Genomic DNA, 27,407 nt, shown 5'->3' with positions numbered 1-27,407 from the left:
CGAGAGCGAGATGGGGCAGAGAGAGAGAGACCACGGTGTGCTATCACAGCCGCAAGATTTGTGAACTGTTGCCACAAGAAAAGGGCAACCAATGAAGAACAAACACCATTGTAAATACAACCCATATTTATGTTTATTTATTTTCCCTTTTGTAGTTGAACTATTTGCACATAGTTACAACACTCTCTATATATGTAATATGACAGCTAAAATGTCTTGAACTTTTGTGAGTATAATGTTTACTGTTCATTGTTTATTGTTTATTTCACTTTTGTTTATTATCTATTTCACTTGCTTTTGCAATGTAAACATACAGTACCAGTCAAAAGTTTGGACATACCGACTCATTCAAGGGTTTTTCATGATTTTTACTATTCTCTACATGGTAGAATGATAGTGAAGACATCAAAACTATGAAATAACACATATGGAATAATGTAGTAACCACAAAAGTGTTAAACAAATATATATTTTATATTTGAGATTCTTCAAAGTAGCCACCCTTTGCCTCAATGTCAGCTTTGCACACTATTGGCATTCTCTCAACCAGCTTCACCTGAAATGCTTTTCTAACAGTCTTTCAGGAGTTCCCACATATGCTGAGCCCTTGTTGGCTGCTTTTTGTTCACTCTACAGTCCAACTCATCCCTAACCATTTCAATTGGGTTGTGGTCAGATGATTGTGGAGGCCAAGTCATCTAATGAAGCACTCCATCACTCCCCTTCTTGGTCAAATAGCCTTTACACAGCCTGGAGGTGTGTTTTGGGTCATTATTTCCTGTGGCAGTCCTCATGAGAGCCAGTTTCATCATAGCGCTTGATGGTTTTTGCGACTTCACTTGAAGAAACTTTGACAGTTCTTGAAATGTTACGCATTGATTGACCTTCATGTCTTAAAGTAATGATGGTCCTTCTGTAGCTCAGTTGGTAGAGCATGGTGCTTGTAACGCCAGGGTAGTGGGTTCGATTCCCGGGACCACCCATACGTAGAATGTATGCACACATGACTGTAAGTCGCTTTGGATAAAAGCGTCTGCTAAATGGCATATATTATTATTATTATTAGTTTATCTTTGCTTATTTGAGCTGTTCTTGCCATAATATGGACTTCAACTTTTACCAAATAGGGATATCTCCTGTCTATCAATCCTACCTTGTCACAACACAACTGATTGGCTCAAATGCATTAAGAAGAAAATCAATTCCACAAATTAACAAGGCACACCTGTTAATTGAAATGCATTCCAGGTGACTACCTCATGAAGCTGGTTGAGAGAATGCCAAGAGTTTGAAAATCTGTAGTCATGGCAAAGGGTGGATACTTTGAAGAATCTCAAATGTAAAATATATTTTGTAACGGCCGTCTTGGGTGGAAGAAGGAGAGGACCAAAACGCAGCGTGGTTAGTGTTCATCTTATCTAATAAATCAAAACTGAACACTGAATAACAAAAACAACTAAGAAACAACCGAAACAGTTCTGTCTGGTGCAGACACACAAAGACTGAAAATAACCACCCACAAAACACAATAGACCACAGGCTACCTAAATATGGTTCTCATACAGGGACAATGATTGACAGCTGCCTCTGATTGAGAACCATATCAGGCCAAACACAGAAATAGAAAATCATAGAAAAACGAACATAGACTGCCAACCCCAACTCACGCCCTGACCAGACTAAAATAAAGAATAAAATACCAGAACTATGGTCAGAACGTGACAATATTTTGATATGTTTAACACTTTTTTGGTTACTACACGATTATATATGTGTTATTTCATAGTTTTGATGTCTTCACTATTGTTCTACAATGTAGAATATTGACAAAATAAAGAAAAACCCTTGAATGAGTAGGTGTGTCCAAACTTTTGACTGGTACTGTATGTTTCCCATGCCAATAAAGCCCCTTGAATTTGAATTGAGAGAGGGGGGAGAGGAGAGATGGAGATGTGTAGAGAAAGACAGAACAGTGTCATTCCTCTGAGAAAAACAGCTGCAGATGGTGTGTGTGCGTGTCGTAGCATGATGTACCCTCTTGGGAACATGTTACATCAATAGCAGCAGGAGTGAGTGACAGCACCCTGAGGCCTGTCACCCCCCCACACACACTGGGCTACAGACAGATCCCTGTGACCCCCTCCTTCCAAACCCCCCAGCATGGGGTCCCGAGTGTTCCACCAGGAAAATATGTGAAAGAGAGTGAAGGTTTCTGACTCTCCTAGTGTGTGTGTTGTGAAGGTTAGTCCAGTGGACTCGTCTCTGAATATTTCACACGCACACACACAAAGTGTGCACCGAACATACTTGTGTAACCACTATTGAAATATCTCCCTCTCTTAACCTCAGTCTGGAGTGGATGGCCTCGAACTTGTCGCTTTTCATTACATCTCCAAAATGTCCTAAAATAATGAACGGAATTAAATCTGTTGTGAACTTTTTATTAGTAAAACAGTCAAATAAGACAAAATCAAACTATCAAATTATCCTAATAATGTCAAAAGAGAGAAACCCAGAGAATAGCAATCGTAACCAAACCTAGCGACCGTAACCAAACCTCTGTGGTTGAGATTTCACCCTGTATTGCTCGTAACGTAATGTAACACAGAACCAGCCTATATATTTCAGCCTCACTCTCCCTCCGTTTCTCTTTTTCAAACATAAGTTCCTCTCTCCATCTTCCTGCTCTTTATCTCTGGTTCTATAGCTCAACTCTGCCCCCTGCTGGGATATCCATGCAATAGCAACCCTTCCACTACAGTTATCATTTATTATAGCAAGACTCCTTTTGCGATAGAATGTACTTGTAAAATGTGCCATGTAGAAGTAACATCTGATTGACTGGGGTTCAGTGTGCTCTTGAAATAATGCTCATTTGAAGAAATGATCCATGCTGCATTGTTCTAAAAAACGTCATTACCAAACGTTCTCCCCTAGATAGCCTCGGTGTGTGTAATTGTCTATCTGTAGTATAGAGCTGTCGCATAGACAGTGGCCCGTCACTGCAGCTCATCAACACACACACACATGCCTCCCAGGAGCACTAGGATGGAACAGTGTGATGAGGGGAGAGACACTGCTACAACATTCAGCTTAATTTACCAGGAGGAAATCAATGAGCAACATCTATATCCGTGTGTGTGTGTGTGTGCGTGCGTGCGTGCGTGTGTGTTCGTGTGTGTGTGTGTGTGTGCGCGCGCGTGTGTGTGTGTGTGTGTGTGTGTGAGGAAGAGAGAGTGTGTGTATCCTAGAAAGAAAATGTGTGTGCGTGTATGTGTTCTTGTGAGAACGCAAGCAATAATGAAAACAGAGATTCTGCCGAGCTAGGCAGAGGTGTCTTTTGTCGCGTTAGAGTGGAGTGTTGACACACAATGACAGAACAAACCACCTACCTCCATCACAGAACAGAGCAGTGTGTGTGTGTGTGTGTGTGTGTGTGTGTGTGTGTGTGTGTGTGTGTGTGTGTGTGTGTGTGTGTGTGTGTGTGTGTGTGTGTGTGTGTGTGTGTGTGTGTGTGTGTGTGTGTGTGTGTGTTCCCTTATTGTCATTCCAGGGGAAAAGTCAGAGTCTACATGGAAGATATCTGGTGTTAACTGGGAATGAAGAATTCATCAGTTGCATCATGTCCCCGATCAAAACAGAGGGGTGTGAGGTTGAAGGGAGGGTGAGAGATAGCTATGGCTGAGTCAACACTATGCAGCCACAACACCGGGAACGAATCACTGAGATGGGAGCTGAGAAGCACGCACACCCGCACACACACATCTCCCTCAACTTCTCTTGCAGTATTTCAGATGTTCAGCCTTACACACACACACACACACACACACACACACACACACACACACACACACACACACACACACACACACACACACACACACACACACACACACACACACACACACACACACACTTTAAACAATGCTACCTTATATAATGTTACTTACCCTACATTATTAATCTCATATGCATACGTATATACAGTACTCTATATCATCGACTGCATCCTTATGTAATACATGTATCACTAGCCACTTTAACTATGCCACTTTGTTTACTTTGTCTACATACTCATCTCATATGTATATACTGTACTCGATACCATCTACTATATGCTGCCCTGTACCATCACTCATTCATATATCCTTATGTACGTACATATTCTTTATCCCCTTATTGTTAGTTAGATTACTTGTTGGTTATCACTGCATTGTCGGAACTAGAAGCACAAGCATTTCGCTACACTCGCATTAACATCTGCTAACCATGTGTATGTGACAAATACAATTTGATTTGATTTGATTTGAAAGGGAAACAAATTGCAATGAGCAGGTATTAACAGTAGAGGGCCCTCCATTCACATGTAATGAGCTGGGATATGGGACTGAACTCTGACATGCACAAATAGGAGTTTTCTGCTGTTTTGGTAATGTGTGTAGTGTAAACAAATATTTCCATGTCAACTGCCCTGCTCTATTAGTCCTGAGCTCATGAACATGCACAAGACACACCTGATTGTCCAAAGACATGAACTGCATTTGAATGTCACAGATGTATCACCTGGAACAAATTTAACATGTGACACCTAATCCCTTGTAGCATGGGTCTATGGCTGGGCGATATGGCCTATAAATCATATCTACATTTTTTCTAACTTATGACTCATTCACAGTATGCACTGCATGCACAAAACATTAAGAACTTCATCCTAAAATTGAGTTGATCCCCTTTTGCCCTCAGAAAAGCCTCAATTCATTGGGGCATGGACTCTACAGGGTGTTGAAAGCATTCCACAGTGATGCTGGCCCATGTTGACTCCAATGCTTCCCACAGTTGTGTCAAGTTGGCTGGATGTCCTTTGGGTGGAGGACCATTCTTGATACACACGGGAAACTGTAGAGCGTGAAAAACCCCAGCAGCGTTGCAGTTCTTGACACAAACTGGTGCGCCTGGCACCTACTACCATACCCTGTTCAAAGGCACTTAAATATTTTGTCTTGCCCATTCCTCCTCTGAATGGCGCACATACATAATGCCTCAATTGTCTCAAGGCTTAAAAGTCCTTCTTTAATCTCCTCCCCTTCATCTACGCTGATTGAAGTGGATTTAACAAGTGACATCAGCAAGGGATCCTAGCCTTCACCTGGATTCACCTGGTCAGTCTATGTCATGGAAAGATTAGTTCATAATGTTTTGTACACTCATTGTATATCTCCATTTGTTTCTATGTTTTCTCCAAACAAGCTTTGTTGCACAATTAAAAATCAATACACTGCATTTCAAAACAGTCATCAATAAGCTAATGAATTCAGTGCTTGTGAAATTATACTGTACAAAGGCTAAAGTCTTCCACTACCATAAGACTCACTCACTAATAACGTCATTATCTTTCAAAATAGTTTAACCTGCTTTCACTGATCTAGTTTGCATGCCAGTCTATGAAAATAGCCTTTTTGTAAACAAATTTACCAGAACCATTCACAAGGCACATCCCCACTAATAATGACCAACTTCTTGTTGCAGGCATTATAGAAAATGAACACAGGTCTCAAACAATCTCAGGCACAAGCCCACGTGCAAGTGAAATACCCAGCTAATCTTTATATTCAAGTCTAGCCAACTTGGATCCATTAGCTAGCTAACAAGGTAGAACTGTTGAACTGTTATGCACACACCCTGTCTGTCTCCAACTGTTTAAACACCATACTAACCTGTCCTCTTTGCCTAGATGTTGAAATTAAGTGGCCTCGCTGGATAAGAATAAGCTTTTTTCTCAGATTGAAATGCCAATTAATTATATAAATGCATATTTTTATGCTCATTGCACATTTATAAAACACACACTAGACAGTTAAGTCTGTGGCTAAAATGCTGCTAGCGGTACTGTCATCGATACTCTCACTTTAGTAGGGTCTGCTCTCTGTACATTTTGGGAGTTGATACACAAAAAGGTTATGGTTAGAAAGGTTAAGTCTTCTATTACAGTAAAATAATGTCTCAATGTGTTTCAGTGTTCATATGACCAATTCTGATGGACCAAACCTCAAATGCAAATAGCGAGTTTAAACTGCTTGTCAGAGAGAAAGAAGTGGTCTTTCTTGTTCATTGTTGTAAATGTCAGCAAGGGGAGGGACTTGGTGTATGAGTGGGAAGGTGCACCCAGCCCAGAAGGAGGACAGGAAACCGACCAGAAAGACAACATGAGAACAAACGGACAAACTCTCATAAAAACGGAAGAAATAAAACTTGATTCTGGCGATACAGGCATTTCGAAATTCACGCTAAAACATACAGTACATTGAAATGAATTTGATATATCACCCAGCCCTACAGGGGTCTTCAACTTTTTCTTGACCAGGGACCCAGAGATGAATATATTTGGTAGATAGTTTTTCATTATTTTGAATTCCCTACATTATAATTGGAAGAGGAAGTGTAAACTCTAACATAGCCTATTAGCTAGAAAGTTAACCAAAACACAGTGTGCAAAGCTGTCATCAAGGCAAAGGGTGGCTACTTTGAAGAATCTCAAAATATATTTTGATTTGTTTAACACTTTGTTTTGGTTACATGATTCCATATGTGTTATTTCATAGTTTTGATATTTTCACAATTATTCTACAATGTAGAAAATAGTAAAAATAAAGAAAAACCCTTGAATGAATAGGTGTGTCCAAACGTTTTACTGGTAGTGTCATTTCTTTCTAGACCCCCTGCAGTACCTCCGCGGACCCCCGGTTAAACCCCCTGTAGCATTTAGACTGTTGTGGCGTCTTGTTTGGTGTCCCAGTACAAAGAGTGTCCTTGTACACAGTGGAGATGTCCCTTTCAGTCACCCAAACACAACCACTATTATCACCATCAACAACACACACACGCACACGCTCTCGCTCTCGCTCTCGCTCTCGCTCTCGCTCTCGCTCTCGCTCACACTCACACTCACACTCACACTCACACTCACACACACACACACACACACACACACACACACACTCACACTCACACACACACACACACACACACACACACACACACACACACACACACACACACACACACACACACACACACACACGTACATGCAAACACACATGGACATTCATACACTGACTGCAAAAGCACTCCAAAGCTCTTTCCTCAAATCCCTTCTTACAATGCTCTCCAGTTGTCTTTTGTTGGTAACAATTAGGGTTGCAAACAGTCGGATCTTTCCGGTAAATTCACAGAAATTTCTCATGGGAAGTTAAACCCGGGAATTTTAAGAATTTTGCTTAAATTAATCAAAAACATCAGATTATAACAGTGAACCTTTTTTCGTGGGATACACATAAGGCAATTATAGGTCTTGTGGCATATTTTGGTTAAATTATCCCCAATTCAATGGAAATGCAACCCTCTGCATGCACAGTGTACTCTTCCATCACATGTACAGCTGATTCTCAAGATCTTGCACACTAATGAGATGCTATTGAGCCCACACAACTACACTGTCTGAGCCAAGGACTACATGGTAAATTTGGTTTACAATACTGGGTGCCTAGAGCGTAGTGCGTTTAAATAATTTCTAACTTCTTAACCATTTATGAATGGTTAGTTTTTGCTACCATGTGGATTTTAGCTTGCTTGAGCCTTCTAACTGAGGAGTGTTAATTCAGCTGTTTCATACATGTTTCATTTTAAAACAGTTATCTTACAAATAAGTTGTTTAATCTAACTGCTTAACCATTAATCTGTCCATGGAATTATATTTGTTTTTTTTAACCATTTAAAAAAAAATGCCACATGATGTGTGGACATTTCACTGCAGCTAATGTAGAAGGAAAAGCTGTGTAAATTTGCAAATACTGTGCCAAATCATAAGTGAAGAATACAACAAAGATGCAGAATCATCTGACCAAGTGCATAAAGTTCGCTCAGCTCTCACAAGAAGCAACCTCTACTTCTATTCGAGGTGAAAATGATGAATCAGACACCTTATCGATAGCAACATCTCATGGTCCTTCTGGAATCAGAATTTGTTTTGACTCATTGGAGGAACGTAGTCAGAGAAATGCAGATGAATGTCTTGTTAGAGCTGTGTATGAGGTGTCATAGGTGTTTGCACCAATTTGTAAGTCGCTCTGGATAAGAGCGTCTGCTAAATGACTTAAATGTAATGTAAATGTAAATGTATGAAACTGGTTCACCACTGATGCTCACAGGCAATGTGTATTGGAAGAGATTTCTGAATGTTCTTTGCCCAGCATACACCCCTCCAACCAGACATGCTTTATCTACTCATTTGCTGGATGCAAAGTTCAACAGAGTTCAAGTGAAGGTCAAGCAAATCATAGAGAAAGCAGACTTCATTGCAATTATCTCTGATGGGTGGTCGAATGTTCGTGGGCAAGGAATAATTGTCACGCCCTGGTCGAAGTATTTTGTGTTTTTCTTTATGTATTTGGTCAGGCCAGGGTGTGACATGGGTTTTTGTATGTGGTGTGTAGCTTAGTGGGATTGTAGCTTAGTGGGGTGTTCTAGGAGAGTCTATGGCTGTCTGAAGTGGTTCTCAATCAGAGGCAGGTGTTTATCGTTGTCTCTGATTGGGAGCCATATTTAGGCAGCCATATTCTTTGGTTGTATTGTGGGTGATTGTCCTGAGTGTCTTGATGTCCTTAGTCTGTGTTAGTTTGCACCAGTTAAGGCTGTTTTGGTTTTCACTATGTTTATTGTTTTGTAGAGTTTGTGTTTTGGATTCGTGTTACGTTGTGTAAATAAACATGGATGACAATATACGCGCTGCAGTTTGGTCCGACTCTCCTTCACCACATGAAAACCGTGACAATAATAATAATAACTACATCATCTCCACCCCTCAACCAGTATTATACAAGAGCACAGACACAAGGGACAACAGACATATTGGTCTCTACATTGCAGATGAGCTGAAGGCAGTCATCGATGACCTTGGACCACAGAAGGTATTTGCACTTCTGACAGAAAATGTTGCGAACATGAAGGCTGCTTGGTCTAAAGTGGAGGAGTCCTACCCTCACATCACACCCATTGGCTGTGCTGCTCATGCATTGAATCTGCTCCTCAAGGACATCATGACACTGAAAACACTACAAAAGAGCCAAGGAAATGGTTAGGCATGTGAAGGGTCAAGTTACAGCAGCACTCTACCTCACCAAGCAAAGTGAAAAGAATAAAAGCACCACATTGAAGCTGCCCAGCAACACCTTGTTGGAGTTGTGTTGTCATCATGTTTGACAGTCTCCTGGAGGGGAAGGAGTCTCTCCAAGAAATGACTAATCAGTCTGCTGATATGGACAGTCCCATCAAGAGGATCCTCCTGGATGATGTATTTTGGAATAGAGTGGTAAGCAGCCTGAAACTCCTGAAACCTATAGCAGTAGCCATTGCTACTTGATTGAGGGAGACAATGCCATCCTGTCTGATGTTCAGACTCTGCTTGCAGATGTAAGAGAATAAATCTGTACTGCCCTGCCCACTTCACTGTTGCTCCAAGCAGAGGAAACTGCAGTTCTGAAATACATCAAAAAGCATGAAGACTTCTTCCTGAAGCCCATAAACACCGCAGCATACATGTTGGACCCCAAGTATGCTGGCAAGAGCATCCTGTCTGGTGCAGAGATCAGAAAGGCCTATGGTGTCATCACTACCGTGTCTCACCACCTTGGCCTGGTTGGCAGTCTGGCGAAGTACACTTCCAAGCAAGGGCTTTGGGATGGAGATGCAATATGGCAGTCGTGCCAACATATCTCATCAGCCACCTGGTGGAAGGGACTTTGCGGATCTGAGGCTCTTTCCCCTGTTGCCTCCATCATCCTCCAAATCCCACCAACATCAGCTGCCTCAGAGAGCAACAGGTCCTTGTTTGGGAACACATACACCAAAGCACGCAACAAGCTGACCAATACAAGGGTTGGAAAATTGACACAAGGGCCCCTCAGGGGTGCGTGCTCAGCCCCCTCCTGTACACTCTGTTCACTCATGACTGCTCTGCCAGGCAGGACTCCAACACCATCATTAAATTTGACAATGACACAGCAGTGGTAGGCCTGATCACCGACAACAACGAGACAGCCTATAGGGAGGAGGTCAGAGACCTGGCCGTGTGGTGCCAGGACAACAACCTCTCCCTCAACGTGATCAAGACAAAGGAGATGATTGTGGACAACAGGAAAAAGAGGACCGAGCATGCCCCCATTCCCATCGACGGGGCTGCAGTGGAGCAGGTTGAGAGCGTCCACATCACCAACAATCTAACATGTTCCAAGCACACCATGACAGTCGTGAAGCGGGCATGAAAAAACCTATTCCCCCTCAGGAGGCTGAAAAGATTTGGGTCCTCAGATCCTTAAAGGTTCTACAGCTGCACCATCGAGAGCATCCTGACTGGGTGACATCACTGCCTGGTATGGCAACTGCTCGGCCTCCGACCGCATGGCACTACAGAGGGTAGTGTGAACGGCCCAGTACATCACTGGGGCCAAGCTTCCTGCAATCCAGGACCTCTATGGCAGGCGTGTCAGAGGAAGGCCCTAAAAATTGTCAAAGACTCTAGCCACCCTAGTCATAGACTGTTCTCTCTGCTACTGCACGGCAAGTGGTAGTGGTGCGTCAAGTCTAGGTCCAAGAGGCTTCCAAAACAGCTTCCACCCCCAAGCCATAAGACTCCTGAACATCTAGTCAAATGGCTACCCTGATTGTTTGCATCCCCCCTCTCCACACCACTGCCACTCTCTGATGTCATCTATGCATAGTCACTTTAATTAACTCTACCTACATGTACATACTACCTCAACTAACCGGTGCCCCCGCACATTGACTCTGTACCGGCACCCCCCTGTATACAGTTGAAGTCAGAAATGTACGTACATTTCACTCCACAAATTTCATGTTAACAAACTATAGTTTTAGCAAGTCAGTTAGGACATCTACTTTGAGCATGACACAAGTAATTTTTACAACGATTGTTTACAGACAGATTATTTCACTTACATTTCACTGTATCGCAATTCCAGTGGGTCAGAAGTTTACATACACTAAGTTGATTGTGCCTTTAAACAGCTTGGAGTCAATTGGAGGTGTACCTGTGGATGAATTTCAAGGCCGTACTTCAAACTCAGTGCCTCTTTGCTTGACATCATGAGGAAATCAAAAGAAATCAGCCAAGACCTCAGAAAAAGAATTGTAGACCTCCACAAGTCTGGTTCATCCTTGGGAGCAATTTCCAAATGCCTGAACGTACCACGTTCATCTGTGCAAACCATAGTACGCAAGTATAAACACCACGGGACCATGCAGCCATCACACCGCTCAGGAAGGAGACGCGTTCTGTCTCCTAGAGATGAACGTACTTTGGTGCGAAAAGTGCAAATCAATCCCAAAAGTATCTATATCCAGAGTAAAATGAGTCCTATATTGACATAACCTGAAAGGCCGCTCAGCAAGGAAGAAGCCACTGCTCCAATACCATAAAAATGCCAGACTACGGTTTGCAACTGCACATGGGGACAAAGATCGTACTTTTTGGAAAAATGTCCTTGGTGATGAAACAAAAATAGAACTGTTTGGCCATAGTGACCATCGTTATGTTTGGAGGAAAAGGGGGGACGCTTGCAAGCCGAATAACACCATCCTAACCGTGAAGCACGGTTCCAAATCAGGAGGAATGGACCAAAATTCACCCAACTTATTGTGGGAAGCTTGTGGAAGGCTACCCAAAACATTTGACTCAAGTTAAACAATTTAAAGGCAATGCTACCAAATACTAATTGAGTGTATGTAAACTTCTGACCCACTGGGAATGTGATGAAAGAAATAAAATCTGAAATAAATAATTTTCTCTACTATTATTCTGACATTTCACATTCTTACAATAAAGTGGTGATCCTAACTGACCTAAGACAGGGGATTTTTACTAGGTTTAAATGTCAGGAATTGTGAAAAACTGAGTTCAAATGTTTTTAGCTAAGGTGTATGTAAACTTCCAATTTCAACTGTATATAAAAGGGAAGATAATCAGGGAAGTGATGGAGTCCAGGTGAGTCGACACGCAGGTGCGTGTAAAGATGGTGACAGGTGTGTGCCGTAATGAGGTGTATGAGGCAAAGGTGTATGTAGACTTCCGACTTCAACTGTATATTGTTATTTTTTACTGAGGCTCTTTAATTACTTGTTACTTTTATCTCTTATTCTTATCTGTATTTTTGAAAGTGCACTGTTGGTTAGGGGCTCGTAAGTAAGTATTTCACTGTAAGGTTGTATTTGGTGCATGTGACTTATAAAATGTCATTTGATTTTGGTTTGATTTGATTTGAGAGGAAGACAACCAAAGCTTTAGTTGCTAGACTATCATTTTACAGATGTATGTTGAAAACGTTTTTGGAAGATGCGGTGGATCATTGGGAATCATTCAATGTTCCCTTTCTTTTGTTGTTCGGTAAAATCATCCCATGTGAAGAGTCAACTCATTTAATTAGTTCAATTCGTAAAACAATTTAATTTTAAAAAATTCTATTGGAAGGATTTTATCATTTGCAATTATGTCTACTTATCATAAGGTAAAAGATTTGTCTCCATATGATATGGTAAATATATCCAATGCAAAAAACATCTACATTTAAACTGTATTAATATTAATGTGCATATATTTACATTAATTCCCATATATTCCCGGTAATTCCCATATATTCCCGTTAATTCCCACGGAATGTTTCCACCTCTGAATAGTCCCCAAAATGTGTAACCCTAGTAAAAATGTAACAACATTGTATCTGGGAAAGGTGAGACTTGTTTCACAGTAAGAAACAGAGAAAGACCTGGTCAGAGAATACGGTCTGGTTACAACCCGGTCAGCTTCAGTGGTCAGTGTTGGTCGGTACTCACTGCGACACTTGGCGCAGCGGCCCTTGTCGTACTCAAGGAGTTCCAGGGAGCGTGAGCGTTCTGTGACCGAGCGCCTCCGTCCCCCCTCTTCCCTCAGGCGAGCTGCCTCTTCTTTAGCATACACCCCCAGCTCCTGTGTGTAGCGACCATACATCTGGAAGAACACACAGAAAGGATTATTAAGGAGTAGGTAACACACACATAAACATATACAAAACATGCCATGTACTTACAACAAGTACTGGGTATCACACTAGACTAGCCTACTTACTACAACACTAGTTTACTTACACATACTGTAGAGGTTCTAGACAGAATGAGTCACACTGGCACATTGTAATGGCAGTCTAAGGCCTCGATCAGACCGACAACATTATTGCATCAATGCTGCATATTAAATCCTGCAGTCAAACTTTTTTCATTATGTAATCCAACTATTTTTGTGGATATGTGAGCAACAAAAGTTCAACATTCAGCCAGAACAACAGGCCCTATCGACAGTGTATAGGACTGTATCAGGCAGAACAACAGGCCCTATCTACAGTGTATAGGACTGTATCAGGCAGAACAACAGGCCCTATCTACAGTGTATAGGACTGTATCAGGCAGAACAACAGGCCCTATCTACAGTGTATAGGACTGTATCAGGCAGAACAACAGGCCCTATCTGCAGTGTATAGGACTGTATCAGGCAGAACAACAGGCCCTATCTACAGTGTATAGGACTGTATCAGGCAGAACAACAGGCCCTATCTACAGTGTATAGGACTGTATCAGGCAGAACAACCGGCCCTATCTACAGTGTATAGGACTGTATCAGGCATCTACAGGCCCAGGCCCTATCTACAGTGTATAGGACTGTATCAGGCAGAACAACAGGCCCTATCTACAGTGTATAGGACTGTATCAGGCAGAACAACAGGCCCTATCTACAGTGTATAGGACTGTATCAGGCAGAACAACAGGCCCTATCTACAGTGTATAGGACTGTATCAGGCAGAACAACAGGCCCTATCTACAGTGTATAGGACTGTATCAGGCAGAACAACAGGCCCTATCTACAGTGTATAGGACTGTAGGCAGAACAACAGGCCCTGTGTATAGGACTGTATCAGGCAGAACAACAGGCCCTATCTACAGTGTATAGGACTGTATCAGGCAGAACAACAGGCCCTATCTACAGTGTATAGGACTGTATCAGGCAGAACTGTATCAGGCAGAACAACAGGCCCTATCTACAGTGTATAGGACTGTATCAGGCAGAACAACAGGCCCTATCTACAGTGTATAGGACTATCTACAGTGTATCAGGCAGGCAGAACAACAGGCCCTATCTACAGTGTATAGGACTGTATCAGACTATCAGGCAGAACAACAGGCCCTATCTACAGTGTATAGGACTGTATCAGGCAGAACAACAGGCCCTATCTACAGTGTATAGGACTGTATCAGGCAGAACAACAGGCCCTATCTACAGTGTATAGGACTGTATCAGGCAGAACAACAGGCCCTATCTACAGTGTATAGGACTGTATCAGGCAGAACAACAGGCCCTATCTACAGTGTATAGGACTGTATCAGGCAGAACAACAGGCCCTATCTACAGTGTATAGGACTGTATCAGGCAGAACAACAGGCCCTATCTACAGTGTATAGGACTGTATCAGGCAGAACAACAGGCCCTATCTACAGTGTATAGCTGTATCAGGCAGAACAACAGGCCCTATCTACAGTGTATAGGACTGTATCAGGCAGAACAACAGGCCCTATCTACAGTGTATAGGACTGTATCAGGCAGAACAACAGGCCCTATCTACAGTGTATAGGACTGTATCAGGCAGAACAACAGGCCCTATCTACAGTGTATAGGACTGTATCTGTAGGCAGAACAACAGGCCCTATCTACAGTGTATAGGACTGTATCAGGCAGAACAACATCTACAGTGTAACTGTATCAGGCAGAACAACAGGCCCTATCTACAGTGTATAGGACTGTATCAGGCAGAACAACAGGCCCTATCTACAGTGTATAGGACTGTATCAGGCAGAACAACAGGCCCTATCTACAGTGTATAGGACTGTATCAGGCAGAACAACAGGCCCTATCTACAGTGTATAGGACTGTATCAGGCAGAACAACAGGCCCTATCTACAGTGTATAGGACTGTATCAGGCAGAACAACAGGCCCTATCTACAGTGTATAGGACTGTATCAGGCAGAACAACAGGCCCTATCTACAGTGTATAGGACTGTATCAGGCAGAACAACAGGCCCTATCTACAGTGTATAGGACTGTATCAGGTGTATAGGACTGTAGAACAACAGGCCCTATCTACAGTGTATAGGACTGTATCAGGCAGAACAACAGGCCCTATCTACAGTGTATAGGACTGTATCAGGCAGAACAACAGGCCCTATCTACAGTGTATAGGACTGTATCAGGCAGAACAACAGGCCCTATCTACAGTGTATAGGACTGTATCAGGCAGAACAACAGGCCCTATCTACAGTGTATAGGACTGTATCAGGCAGAACAACCGGCCCTATCTACAGTGTATAGGACTGTATCAGGCAGAACAACAGGCCCTATCTACAGTGTATAGGACTGTATCAGCCAGAACAACAGGCCCTATCTACAGTGTATAGGACTGTATCAGGCAGAACAACAGGCCCTATCTACAGTGTATAGGACTGTATCAGGCAGAACAACAGGCCCTATCTACAGTGTATAGGACTGTATCAGGCAGTATCTACAGTGCAGAATCAACAGGCCCTATCTACAGTGTATAGGACTGTATCAGGCAGAACAACAGGCCCTATCTACAGTGTATAGGACTGTATCAGGCAGAACAACAGGCCCTATCTACAGTGTATAGGACTGTATCAGGCAGAACAACAGGCCCTATCTACAGTGTATAGGACTGTATCAGGCAGAACAACAGGCCCTATCTACAGTGTATAGGACTGTATCAGGCAGAACAACAGGCCCTATCTACAGTGTATAGGACCCAACAGGCCCTATCTACAGTGTATAGGACTGTATCAGGCAGAACAACAGGCCCTATCTACAGTGTATAGGACTGTATCAGGCAGAACAACAGGCCCTATCTACAGTGTATAGGACTGTATCAGGCAGAACAACAGGCCCTATCTAGTGTATAGGACTGTATCCAGAACAACAGGCCCTATCTACAGTGTATAGGACTGTATCAGGCAGAACAACCGGCCCTATCTACAGTGTATAGGACTGTATCAGGCAGAACAACAGGCCCTATCTACAGTGTATAGGACTGTATCAGGCAGAACAACAGGCCTAAGGACAGATTGTATATATGAGAGCAGGAGGGAGAGAGCGAAACAGGGTTGGGGAGTGTGCAAGCCAAGCTAGTTGTGCTGACTGTGTGTTTGTGTTATTCCCTGACTGACTGGACCTCCTCCCAGGTTAGGGGTAAGAGGTCAGGGGTCATCGGAGTCTGCCGCCATGCTTCTGAAGCTACCGCCCTCACTCCTCACCTTTACACACTCACTCATCCACAACCAGAACACAACACACTTACAGGTCACCACATCAATCACTTCACACAAAGACATTATCTCTCGCACACACACACACACACACACACACAGGTTCACAGGTTCCTGTAACAAGAGGACCTTCACTTTAATCTCATTCTCCATAAAAACATCCCTTATCCCACCCACACACAAACTCATTACACAAAGCAAGGGCATAAGATATCAATCATTGATTTATTTTTCCATTGTCCTGTGGTACACTTTGACCCCCCTTCTTGGCAGTAAGCTGGACGACCATTTGTTTCTATTGGCTTGACCCGCCAGACTGACCACACACACACACACACAGTCAGCAGGAAGTAGTATCTCCTGCAGAAAGGAAGCAGCTAGCATCCATACCTCAGTCCTACCCCAATCCCCTGGGTGGTGTGGCATACAGGAAACACTAAGGACTTCCTCCTGACTGACTGGGAGTAGAGTGAAGTTGCCCCTAGTGGCAGATTTTGGGTACATTTTGGTAAAGATAAGGATTGGGGAGGGTAAGCTGATCCTAGCTCTGTACCTAGTGGAAACTCCCCCACCCCAGCCCAGAGAGACTGACTGACCAGTCTGAACAGTCACATCACAGATATCACACTGCTGGAACCAGCCTTTATCACAGGGCATTTCTGCAGCAAATACACATTAGTTATGCAGCATACACACATTCACCAATTTACACAGGCACTCAGTACCAGTTCACCAGTCTAATATGAACACACACGTTCACTGATTTACTTTATTTTCCACTACCTGTACCCATTAACACACATACACGTACACACACACACCATTCTAATATCAGTACCAGTTCACCAGTCTAATATGCATGCATACATACGCAGTAGTCCAAGACATAGATACACCGGATCTCACACAGTGTATGCAACTGCTTTCCTAGAAGGGTTGGACAGTTACTTCCTGAACAGGGATGTTCTGAACAGGTAGAACATTCCTAAAAATATCTCCCTTATAGTGTGAGCCCAGTGTTTGTTGGCTAAACACAGATAGCCGGAGATAGCACTGGGCACTAGCTGATCCTCATCCACCCTTAAATGACAGGGAAACATGGAGGTGGAGATGAGGGAGGCGGATATGAGGGAGGTGGAGATGAGGGAGGCGGATATGAGGGAGGTGGAGATGAGGGAGGTGGAGATGAGGGAGGTGAAGATGAGGGAGCTAGAGATGAGGGATGGAGAGATGAGGGAGGTGGAGATGAGGCAGGTAGAGATGAGGGAGGTGGAGATGAGGGAGGGAGAGATGAGGGAGGTGGAGATGAGGGAGGGAGAGATGAGGGAGGTGGAGATGAGGGAGGTAGATAGATATGAGGCAGGTAGAGATGGAGGGGGAGGGAGGATGAGATGAGGGAGGTGGAGATGAGGGAGGTGGAGATGAGGGAGGTGGAGATGAGGGAGGTAGAGATGAGGCAGGTGGAGATGAGGGAGCTTGAAATTAGGGCGGTAGAGATGAGGGTGGCGGAGATGAGGGAGGTATAGATGAGGGAGGTAGAGTTGAGGGAGGTAGAGATGATGGAGGTAGAGGTGATGGAGGTAGAAGTGATGGATGTAGAAAGGATGGAGATAGAAAGGATGGAGGTAGAGGTGATGGAGGTAGAGATGGAGGTGAGATGGGGTGGAGATGGAGATAAGATGGGGGTGGAGATGGAGGTAGAACCCAGCATTAGCCACCTTTAGCCCCATGTAAACACAGCTGGCACCAAGCTACACTCAGCCATACCACCAAGCTATTTATAGACACTCAGTTTGGGAATGTGACACTGTCTAAGAAACAGTGGGAGGAGGAAAGAAAGAGTGAAATGGGGGGAGAAACTGAGAAAAAGAACAGAGAACTGGAAGACATGCGACAGATACAGAGGGAAGCAGCTTTTAGCAAGGTCGAGCGATAGCCATCGAAAGTGTGATAGAAAGAGATACATAGTATAGATCGAAAGATAAGATAGACAGCCAGACACAGATTTAAAGTTAGATAACCTATGGTGTATTAGGTCCAGTAGCTTGATGTTCAGATAGGCAGCTGAGTACTCTGTCGAAGAAAATATGTGTTTGTGTATGTGTATGCCTGAATACTACAGTAGTTTGATGTGTGTAATCTGCACATGTGTGTGTATGCTAGTCTGATGCGTATGTGTGTGTATGTGCAAGAGTGTATATTTGTGTTTGACAGATAAGAGCATGTGCCTCTGCTCAGCGGAGCAGTTGGGACCGTTTGAGACGGTCTGCCCTGTCCCAGGCTTATCAGATCAGCACCGAGACATACAGTAATGGTACAGGGTCAGGAGGTGATGGAGTTTAGAGGGGGTGAAATGGAGGGATAAGAGGTTGAATTGAACAATCTACATGGGGGAGCAGTGTGTGTGTGTGTGTGTATGTACAGTATGTGCGTCTGTGCTACACTACAAGTCCACCGCATTACTTGTTGGAAAAATCATTAACTGATTTACAAAGCACCTGATCTATAAGGAGAACATCCAAGGAGAAGGAGTTGTAGCAGGAGAGAAAGAGAAAGATTGGAAAGAATGCAAGAGCAATCAAAGAAAAGAGAACGGAGAGAGGGGAAATGGGTGAGGAGTGGAAGAGATTTTGGTTTTTGACTTCAGACACTGACCGCCATTAAAAGATTCCAAGCTCGCTCTGCGGCTACATTGACGATCTTCAGCCCAACATTTTATTTAAGCAAAGGAACTTCAAAAACGCGGCAGAAAAGCAATAAGAGGCCCGGAAAGAAATATGTCTGGAATAGCTTTTCACATATGAGGCTGTGGACGCCCCTCAACAAACTGGAATGTACAAAGAAGACCAAAGAAGAAACAAATACACACTTGCAGAACAAAGGCATGGTGAGTTGAAAACCTATCATTATGGCAAGTATAGTCAGCTCAGAAATAGGCACTAGGCTCTGCATGCCTGGCTGGTTTAATTGATCCCATATGAATTGAAGATATGTGCTCGACTCGCCCCCCTGACCAAGGAGTTAGATGGGACAGGAGGCAGGACAAGGCCTGGGTCAGAGTCTGGGCCTGGGTCAAGGTTATTACGCCTAACTGGGTCTAGGCTTGCACAGTATACTAGGGTATGTGGAAAAAGCCACAGGATGGTTATTCAATACTGTTGAAACTATTTATTTAAAAAATTGTAATAAAATGTGAATGTTTGTAGCTACATTACGTAAATACCTGCAGTCAATTTGTGCAATACGTTAGGAGATAAAAGAAGACTTCGTTCTTCATTTTACCTGACACATTATTATGATGCTTACAGTAGTCCCTAGTCACGTCACATGGCGTTTGTTTACAAGCACACAACGACAAGAGACCGGAGCCTTGTTGTTGCTGTTGTGCAGCACGTGCCAGGTAATCTAGTTACAGTATGGTATTCACAAGTGTTTGCCAGCTAGATATCTTAAAAGTATACTAATTTAGTAGCTAGTTAGCTAATATTTGTTTGTGTGTGCCGCAAAATGTGATTAGCATTTTTGAGTTACCTGTATAGTTTAGGTCAGAAACTGTACAAAATGTTTGCAATGCGCTTGTTAGCATTTAGTTAGAATTCTCTATGGGATTTTACATGTACTTGTTAGCATTGCTAACCTTTGGATAACTTATTTCAGTGGGGTTTGAAAACAGCGCCCCTTGTGATCTGTACCATATTACTGAATATCCTGGTATGGCACAAGGTCGGTAAGGAACCAATCTGGATACTGCCCAAGCCTCATTGTGTCCAAACAATGTTTGAGACACAGGACAGTGGCAGAGGCAGTAAGAAATGTATATAGATTTGAAGAAGATATAGATATGAAGAAGAAAATTATAAGACATGAACACAGATTGATGGAAGCTTATCTTCACCTTTCAAACAAGTGTCTGACAAGGATCAGACGAACACTGATCCCTGACCAAACACAAACAACCAAATCAAACAGGGTCAATAGGAGTGTGAATTTGCTTCTCTCTGTGACCTCTGAACTCTGACCCTGACCTGTTAGTGTGTTAGAGTGGACAACTGAGCGGTTGATTCCACCACAGACACTAGCCTTCATCTGTCTGTCATGTCCTGACAACTCAGAGGAGACCATAACAGTCTTTTAAGATGTGGCCATAGAGACGCCGAGAGGAAAAGACGAGGATAAAATTGTCTGTTGTCTCAGGCAGCCATAGAGAGGCCCATTTTTATCCCCACCTCCACCGCTGTAGGGCGCCCCAGCCCCCAAAGTGACTCAACTGTATGCAACAGAGTTTATTGTATTCTCAGGAATTTAGCCTTCTCTGTGTTGCTCTCTCCATCCCCCATTCTGTCACACCTCTGGTTAGCAGAGGTTCTGTTGTGATAACATACTGTAGGTCTGATGTCTGATTGGAGGTTAACTCAACAGCAATCAACAGTCAACAACTCAAGATTTTGAATCCAAACAACTCGGATGTTATAAAGGGGTCTCAGGTTCAATGTCTTTCTCTTTGTTCCTGACCTGCTGAGGTGAGATACACTCTTACTCTCTCTCCTCCAAGAGCTTTGAGCCATGGCACAAGCCACGGAATCCTTGTGTCCAGCTCTGCTCATGCTTAGATACTTAATGTTCTGTTCAAGTCAGTATTGCCTTGTTATTTAAGTTTATGCCTTGTATAATGTATTGTTCATTTTACAATGATATTAAGTCTATTTGCTTTTGACAGACAACAGACAACCAATTCCTGTAACTTAACTATAGTCTCTTGCATATTGGTAAATCATGTTTAACAACTCAGATGATATAAAGGGGTCTCAGAATCAGTCTCTTCTCTTTGTTCCTGACCTGCTGTGGTGAGATACAATCTCTTTCTCTCTCCACCCAAGAGCTACCAGCCATGTTCTACACAAATCAAATAGAATTTTATTGGTCACATGCACATGGTTAGCAGATGTTATTGCAAGTGTAGCGAAATGCTAGTGCTTCTGGTTCTGACAGTGCAGCAATATCAACAAGTAATATAACAATTCCCCAACAACTACCTAATACACACACATCTAAGTAAAGGAATGGAATAAGAATATATACATATAAATATATGGATGAGCAATGACAGAGTGGAATAGGCAAGATGCAATAGATGGTATAAAATACATTATAAACATGAGCGATATGTAAACATTATTAAAGTGGCCTTATTAAAGTGACTAGTGATCCATTTATTAAAGTGCCCAATGATTTCAAGTCTGTATGTAGGCAGCAGCCTCTCTGTGTTAATGGTGGCTGTTTAACAGTCTGATGGCCTTGAGGTAGAAGCTGTTTTTCAGTCTCTCGGTTCCAGCTTTGATGCACCTGTACTGACCTCGCCTTCTGGATGACAGCGGGGTGAACAGGCAGTGGCTCGGGTGGTTGTTGTCCTTGATGCTCTTTTTGGCCTTTCTGTGACATCGGGTACTGTAGGTATCCTGGAGGGCAGGTAGTTTGCCCCCGGTGATGCGTTGTGCAGACCGCACCACACTCTGGAGAGCCTTGTGATTGTGGGCGGTACAGTTGCCTTACCAGGCAGTGATGTAGTTTTGCGTGAATGCTGCCATCTATCCACGGTTTCTGTTTAGGGTAGGTTTTAATAGTCACAGTGGGTACAACATCTCCAATGCACTTCCTGATAAACTCACTCACCGAATCAGCGTATACGTCAATATTATTCTCTGAAGCTACCCGGAACATGTCCCAATCATGTCCCAGACATGTCCCAGTCATGTCCCAGTCCTGTCCCAGACATGTCCCTGTCCCAGTCCTGTCCCAGTCCTGCATCCCTGTATGTCAAGTTACTGACAGAAGTACAGTGAGGCCACTTTGGCCTTAAATAACCCCTTTGGTATGTGTGTGTGTTGCATTGCATGCAACTCTGTGTGGTACGTGCCAACAGCACAAGGCTGGCAGTGCCAGTGAGGGGTCCCAAATGAGGGGCTTAGGATGCAGGGCCAGCACTGGAGACCTAAACACACACACACAGCGGGCACCTAATGAGCTGGCCGTGGTTCAACTGGTCAACCCTAAAAGACCAAGCACAGCACTGACCCAGCACGCTATCGCTTACTGCAGCTAATGAGTGTGAGACTGTGTGAGTGAACAGAAGATTGAAGAGACAACATGAGCGATAAGTGTGTGCTCTCTTTCATCTGGGAGAGAGAGAGTCAAGAAAAATGCAGGCTATTGAAAGAGAGAAGGTAAAGTGAGTCTGAAAGAGAGTCTGAGATGTATGTTTTCCTCTATCAGCGACCTTCCTTAACATAACATACAACTGCACAATAACAGGTAGAGGATTTCAGTAGAACACATGTTCCTGCTGTTACAGTGTGGGGGTGGAGGTGGGGGTGGGGGTGGGGCTGCATGAGTCTAGGAGAGGGAGAGAAAAAAAAAGATGGCGAGCAAGCAAACATAGAATAATAAAATATATGAGAATCTGTAGAGCATGTGAGAGAAGGAATAACAGAAAGAGTGAGAAAGAGAGGATCGTGAAAGAGGGAGAGGAAGCCCACTCTAGACTGAGTCAGTGTGGAACGACCAAGCTTCGAACCCATACAAAAAGATCACTATGTTATCATGGGAATGAGGGAGAAAGAGAGAGAGAGGGGGGTACATTGAGAGAGAGAAAGGGAGGGGTACATTGAGAGAGAGAGGGGGTACATTGAGAGACAGAGGGGGGTTACATTGAGGGAGAGGAGGGTTACATTGAGAGAGGGGGGTACATTGAGAGAGAGAGAGAGAGAGAGAGAGAGAGAGGGGGGGGGTACATTGAGAGAGGGGGGATACATTGGGAGAAATAAAATATGGATGATAGGAAGAGGTACTGTAAATGAAGAGGTGTTCATTGGAAGGGGAGAACGCAGGGGGCTGTAATGAAGGTTTGGGAGCATGTGCCAGGGTACCATGCCAACCCAAGGGCCCCTCTCTGTGTGCCACATCAACATGGGTACCGAGCAGGACAAACAGACAAGACAAGAGGGACGGACAGAAAAAAGAGGCGAGAGAAGGAAGAGAGTGGGAGGAGTGATAGCATGACAGGAGGTTAGTGTGTGAAAACAGTGGTGAGGGAAGGAAGAGCGGTGCAGAGGAAGGGCAGACAGGAGGGAGAGAGAGAGAAAGCTCAACAGGAGGTATGGGTGAAAACAGTGGTGAGGGAAGGAAGAGCAGTGCAGAGGAAGGGCAGACAGGAGGGAGAGAGAGAGAAAGCTCAACAGGAGGTATGGGTGAAAACAGTGGTGAGGGAAGGAAGAGTGGTGCAGAGGAAGGGCAGACAGGAGGGAGAGAGAGAGAAAGCTCAACAGGAGGTATGGGTGAAAACAGAGGCGGGTTGATAGATGGATGGGACTAGATAGGAAAAGGGGAAGACAGAACGGAAGGAAGAGACGTGTAGAGAGTGTTTGGAGCAGTTGGCAGAATGTACAGAACTTCTGCTGTGTGAGCGAAATGTAAATGTGGCAATTAGAAAGGAAGAGGCGAGAGAGAGGGAGGATGGGGAGGGAGGAAGGAGAGAGGGAGGATAGAGGGATGAGTGGGATGGAGGGGGGGAGGGAGGGAGGGAGGGAGGGAGGGAGGGAGGGAGGGAGGGAGGGAGGGAGGGAGGGAGGGAGGGAGGGAGGGAGGGAGGGAAGGGAGGGAAAGAGCGCAGCTGTGTTAACACTGGGACATCAGTGATTAATGATGTAAGTCTTACACCTGCACATTGGGCTGCTAGGGGTCTGCTAACTACCAGAGTGCAGCTAACTACTCCATACCGAAACGATACTCAATACCGAAACAATACTCAATACCGAAACAATATTCAATACCAAAATGATACTCAATAACAAAACGATATTCAATACCAAAACTATACTCAATAACAAAACGATATTCAATACCAAAATGATACTCAATACCAAAACGATATTCAATACCGAAACAATACTCAATACCGAAACAATATTCAATACCAAAATGATACTCAATAACAAAACGATATTCAATACCAAAACTATACTCAATAACAAAACGATATTCAATACCAAAACGATACTCAATACCAAAACGATATTCAATACCAAAATGATACTCAATAACAAAACTATATTAAATACCAAAACAATACTTAATACCAAAACGATACTCAATACCAAAACGATAGCATGGCAAAAAAAAGAAAGGATATTATCTAAAGTCACAGAATGTTTAAACATTGAACAATATGTTGATTAGAGGTCGACCGATTCATCGGAATGGTCGATCAATTAGGGACGATTTCAAGTTTTCACAACAATCGGAAATCGGTATTTGTGGGCGCCGATTTGCCAATTTAAAAAATATATTTTTTTATATTTTTATATACCTTTATTTAACTAGGCAAGTCAGTTAAGAACACATTCTTATTTTTTAATGACGGCCTAGGAACGGTGGGTTAACTGCCTCGTTCAGGACACCTACACCACCCGATGTTACAGGAAGGCCATAAAGATCATCAAGGACATCAACCACCCGAACCACTGCCTGTTCACCCCGCTATCATCCAGAAGGCGAGGTCAGTACAGGTGCATCAAAGCTGGGACCGAGAGACTGAAAAACAGCTTCTATCTCAAGGCCATCAGACTGTTAAACAGCCACCACTAACATTGAGTGGCTGCTGCCAACACACTGTCATTGACACTGACTCAACTCCAGCCACTTTAATAATGGGAATTGATGGGAAATGATGTAAATATATCACTAGCCACTTTAAACAATGCTACCTTATATAATGTTACTTACCCTACATTATTCATCTCATATGCATACGTATATACTGTACTCTACATCATCGATTGCATCCTTATGTAATACATGTATCACTAGCCACTTTAACTATGCCACTTTGTTTACTTTGTCTACATACTCATCTCATATGTATATACTGTACTCGATACCATCTACTGTATGCTGCTCTGTACCATCACTCATTCATATATCCTTATGTACATATTCTTTATCCCCTTACACTGTGTATAAGACAGTAGTTTTGGAATTGTTAGTTAGATTACTTGTTGGTTATCACTGCATTGTCAGAACTAGAAGCACAAGCATTTCGCTACACTCACATTAACATCTGCTAACCATGTGTATGTGACAAATAAAATTTGATTTGATTTGATTCAGGGGCAGAACGACAGATTTTCACCATCTCAGCTCGGGGGATACAATCTTGCAATCTTACAGTTAACTAGTCCAACGCAATAACAACTTGCCTCTCTCTCGTTGCACTCCACAAGGAGACTGCCTGTTACATGAATGCAGTAAGCCAAGGTAAGTTGCTAGCTAGCATTAAACTTATCTTATAAAAAACAATCAATCATAATCACTAGTTAACAACACATGGTTGATGATATTACTAGATATTATCTAGCGTGTCCTGCGTTGCATATAATCTGACTGAGCATACAAGCATACAAGTATCTAAGTACCTGACTGAGCGGTGGTAGGCAGAAGCAGGCGCGTAAACATTCATTCAAACAGCACTTCCGTGCGTTTTGCCAGCAGCTCTTCATTGTGCGTCAAGCATTGCGCTGTTTATGACTTCAAGCCTATCAACTCCCAAGATGGGGCTGGTGTAACCGAAGTGAAATGGCTAGCTAGTTAGCGCGCGCTAATAGCATTTCAAACGTCACTCGCTCTGAGCCTTCTAGTAGTTGTTCCTCTTGCTCTGCATCGCTGCTTCGATGGTGGCTGTTGTCCTTGTGTTGCTGGTTTGAGCCCAGGGAGGAGCGAGGAAAGGGACGGAAGCTATACTGTTACACTGGCAATACTAAAGTGCCTATAAGAAAATCCAATAGTCAAAGGTTAATGAAATACAAATGGTATAGAGGGAAATAGTCCTATAATTCCGAAAATAACTACAACCTAAAACTTCTTACCTGGGAATATTGAAGACTCATGTTAAAAGGAACCACCAGCTTTCATATGTTCTCATGTTCTGAGCAAGGAACTGAAACGTTAGCTTTCTTACATGGCACATATTGCACTTTTACTTTCTTCTCCAACACTTTGTTTTTGCATTATTTAAACCAAATTGAACATGTTTCATTATTTACTTGAGGCTAAATTGATTTTATTGATGCATTATATTAAGTTAAAATAAGTGTTCATTCAGTATTGTTGTAATTGTCATTATTATAAATAAAAAATATATATTTTTAAATCGTCCGATTAATCGGTATCGGCTTTTTTGGTCCTTCAATAATCGTCATCGGCGTTGAAAAATCATAATCGGTCGACCTCTAATATTGATAACTCCTAGAACAACTAAAATAACAAATATAATATCTCCTATTCTATATTAAATTTCTTGCTAAAATAAAACGGCATATTAAATAACAGAAATTATGAAAAAAACACTGAAGCCGTTTTCTGAAGTGTCATGCTGAATATACAGTGCAATCAGAAAGTATTCAGACACCATCACTTTACCACATTTTCTTAAGTTATAGCCTTATATTAAAATTGAGGATTTTTTTCTTCTTCAAATCAAATTGATTTGTCACATACACATGGTTAGCAGATGTTAATGCGAGTGTAGTTAAATGCTTGTACTTCTAGTTCCGACAATGCAGTAATAACCAACAAGTAATCTAACCTAACAATTCCAAAACTACTACCTTATACACACAAGTGTAAAGGGATAAAGAATATGTACATAAAGATATATGAATGAGTGATGGTACAGAACGGCATAGGCAAGATGCAATAGATGGTATCGAGTACAGTATATACATATGAGATGAGTAATGTAGGTTATGTAAACATATATTAAGTGGCATTGTTTAAAGTGGCTAGTGATATATTTTCCATCAATTTCCATCAATTACCATTATTAAAGTGGCTGGAGTTGAGTCAGTGTGTTGGCAGCAGCCACTCAATTTTAGTGGTGGCTGTTTAACAGTCTGATGGCCTTGATATATAAGCTGTTTTTCAGTCTCTC

At 42.9% G+C, this 27,407-nt stretch overlaps 1 protein-coding gene across 3 annotated transcripts in view; it reads right to left on the bottom strand.

Annotated features, from left to right (window-relative positions):
• Positions 1-27,407, bottom strand: part of LOC118371086 (chloride channel protein 2-like) — a 214,633-nt gene that overhangs the window by 142,996 nt on the left and 44,230 nt on the right. For all 3 annotated transcript variants that reach the window (XM_052467885.1, XM_052467887.1, XM_052467886.1), the window contains exon 2: positions 12,901-13,054. In XM_052467885.1, the coding sequence (XP_052323845.1) occupies positions 12,901-13,054 (154 nt within the window). The remainder of the gene's footprint in view (positions 1-12,900; positions 13,055-27,407) is intronic.

The sequence above is a fragment of the Oncorhynchus keta genome, chromosome 18 (genome assembly GCF_023373465.1).
Source record: "Oncorhynchus keta strain PuntledgeMale-10-30-2019 chromosome 18, Oket_V2, whole genome shotgun sequence".
NCBI classification, from domain to species: Eukaryota; Metazoa; Chordata; class Actinopteri; order Salmoniformes; family Salmonidae; genus Oncorhynchus; species Oncorhynchus keta.
This window is presented reverse-complemented; position numbering and strand designations above follow the sequence as displayed.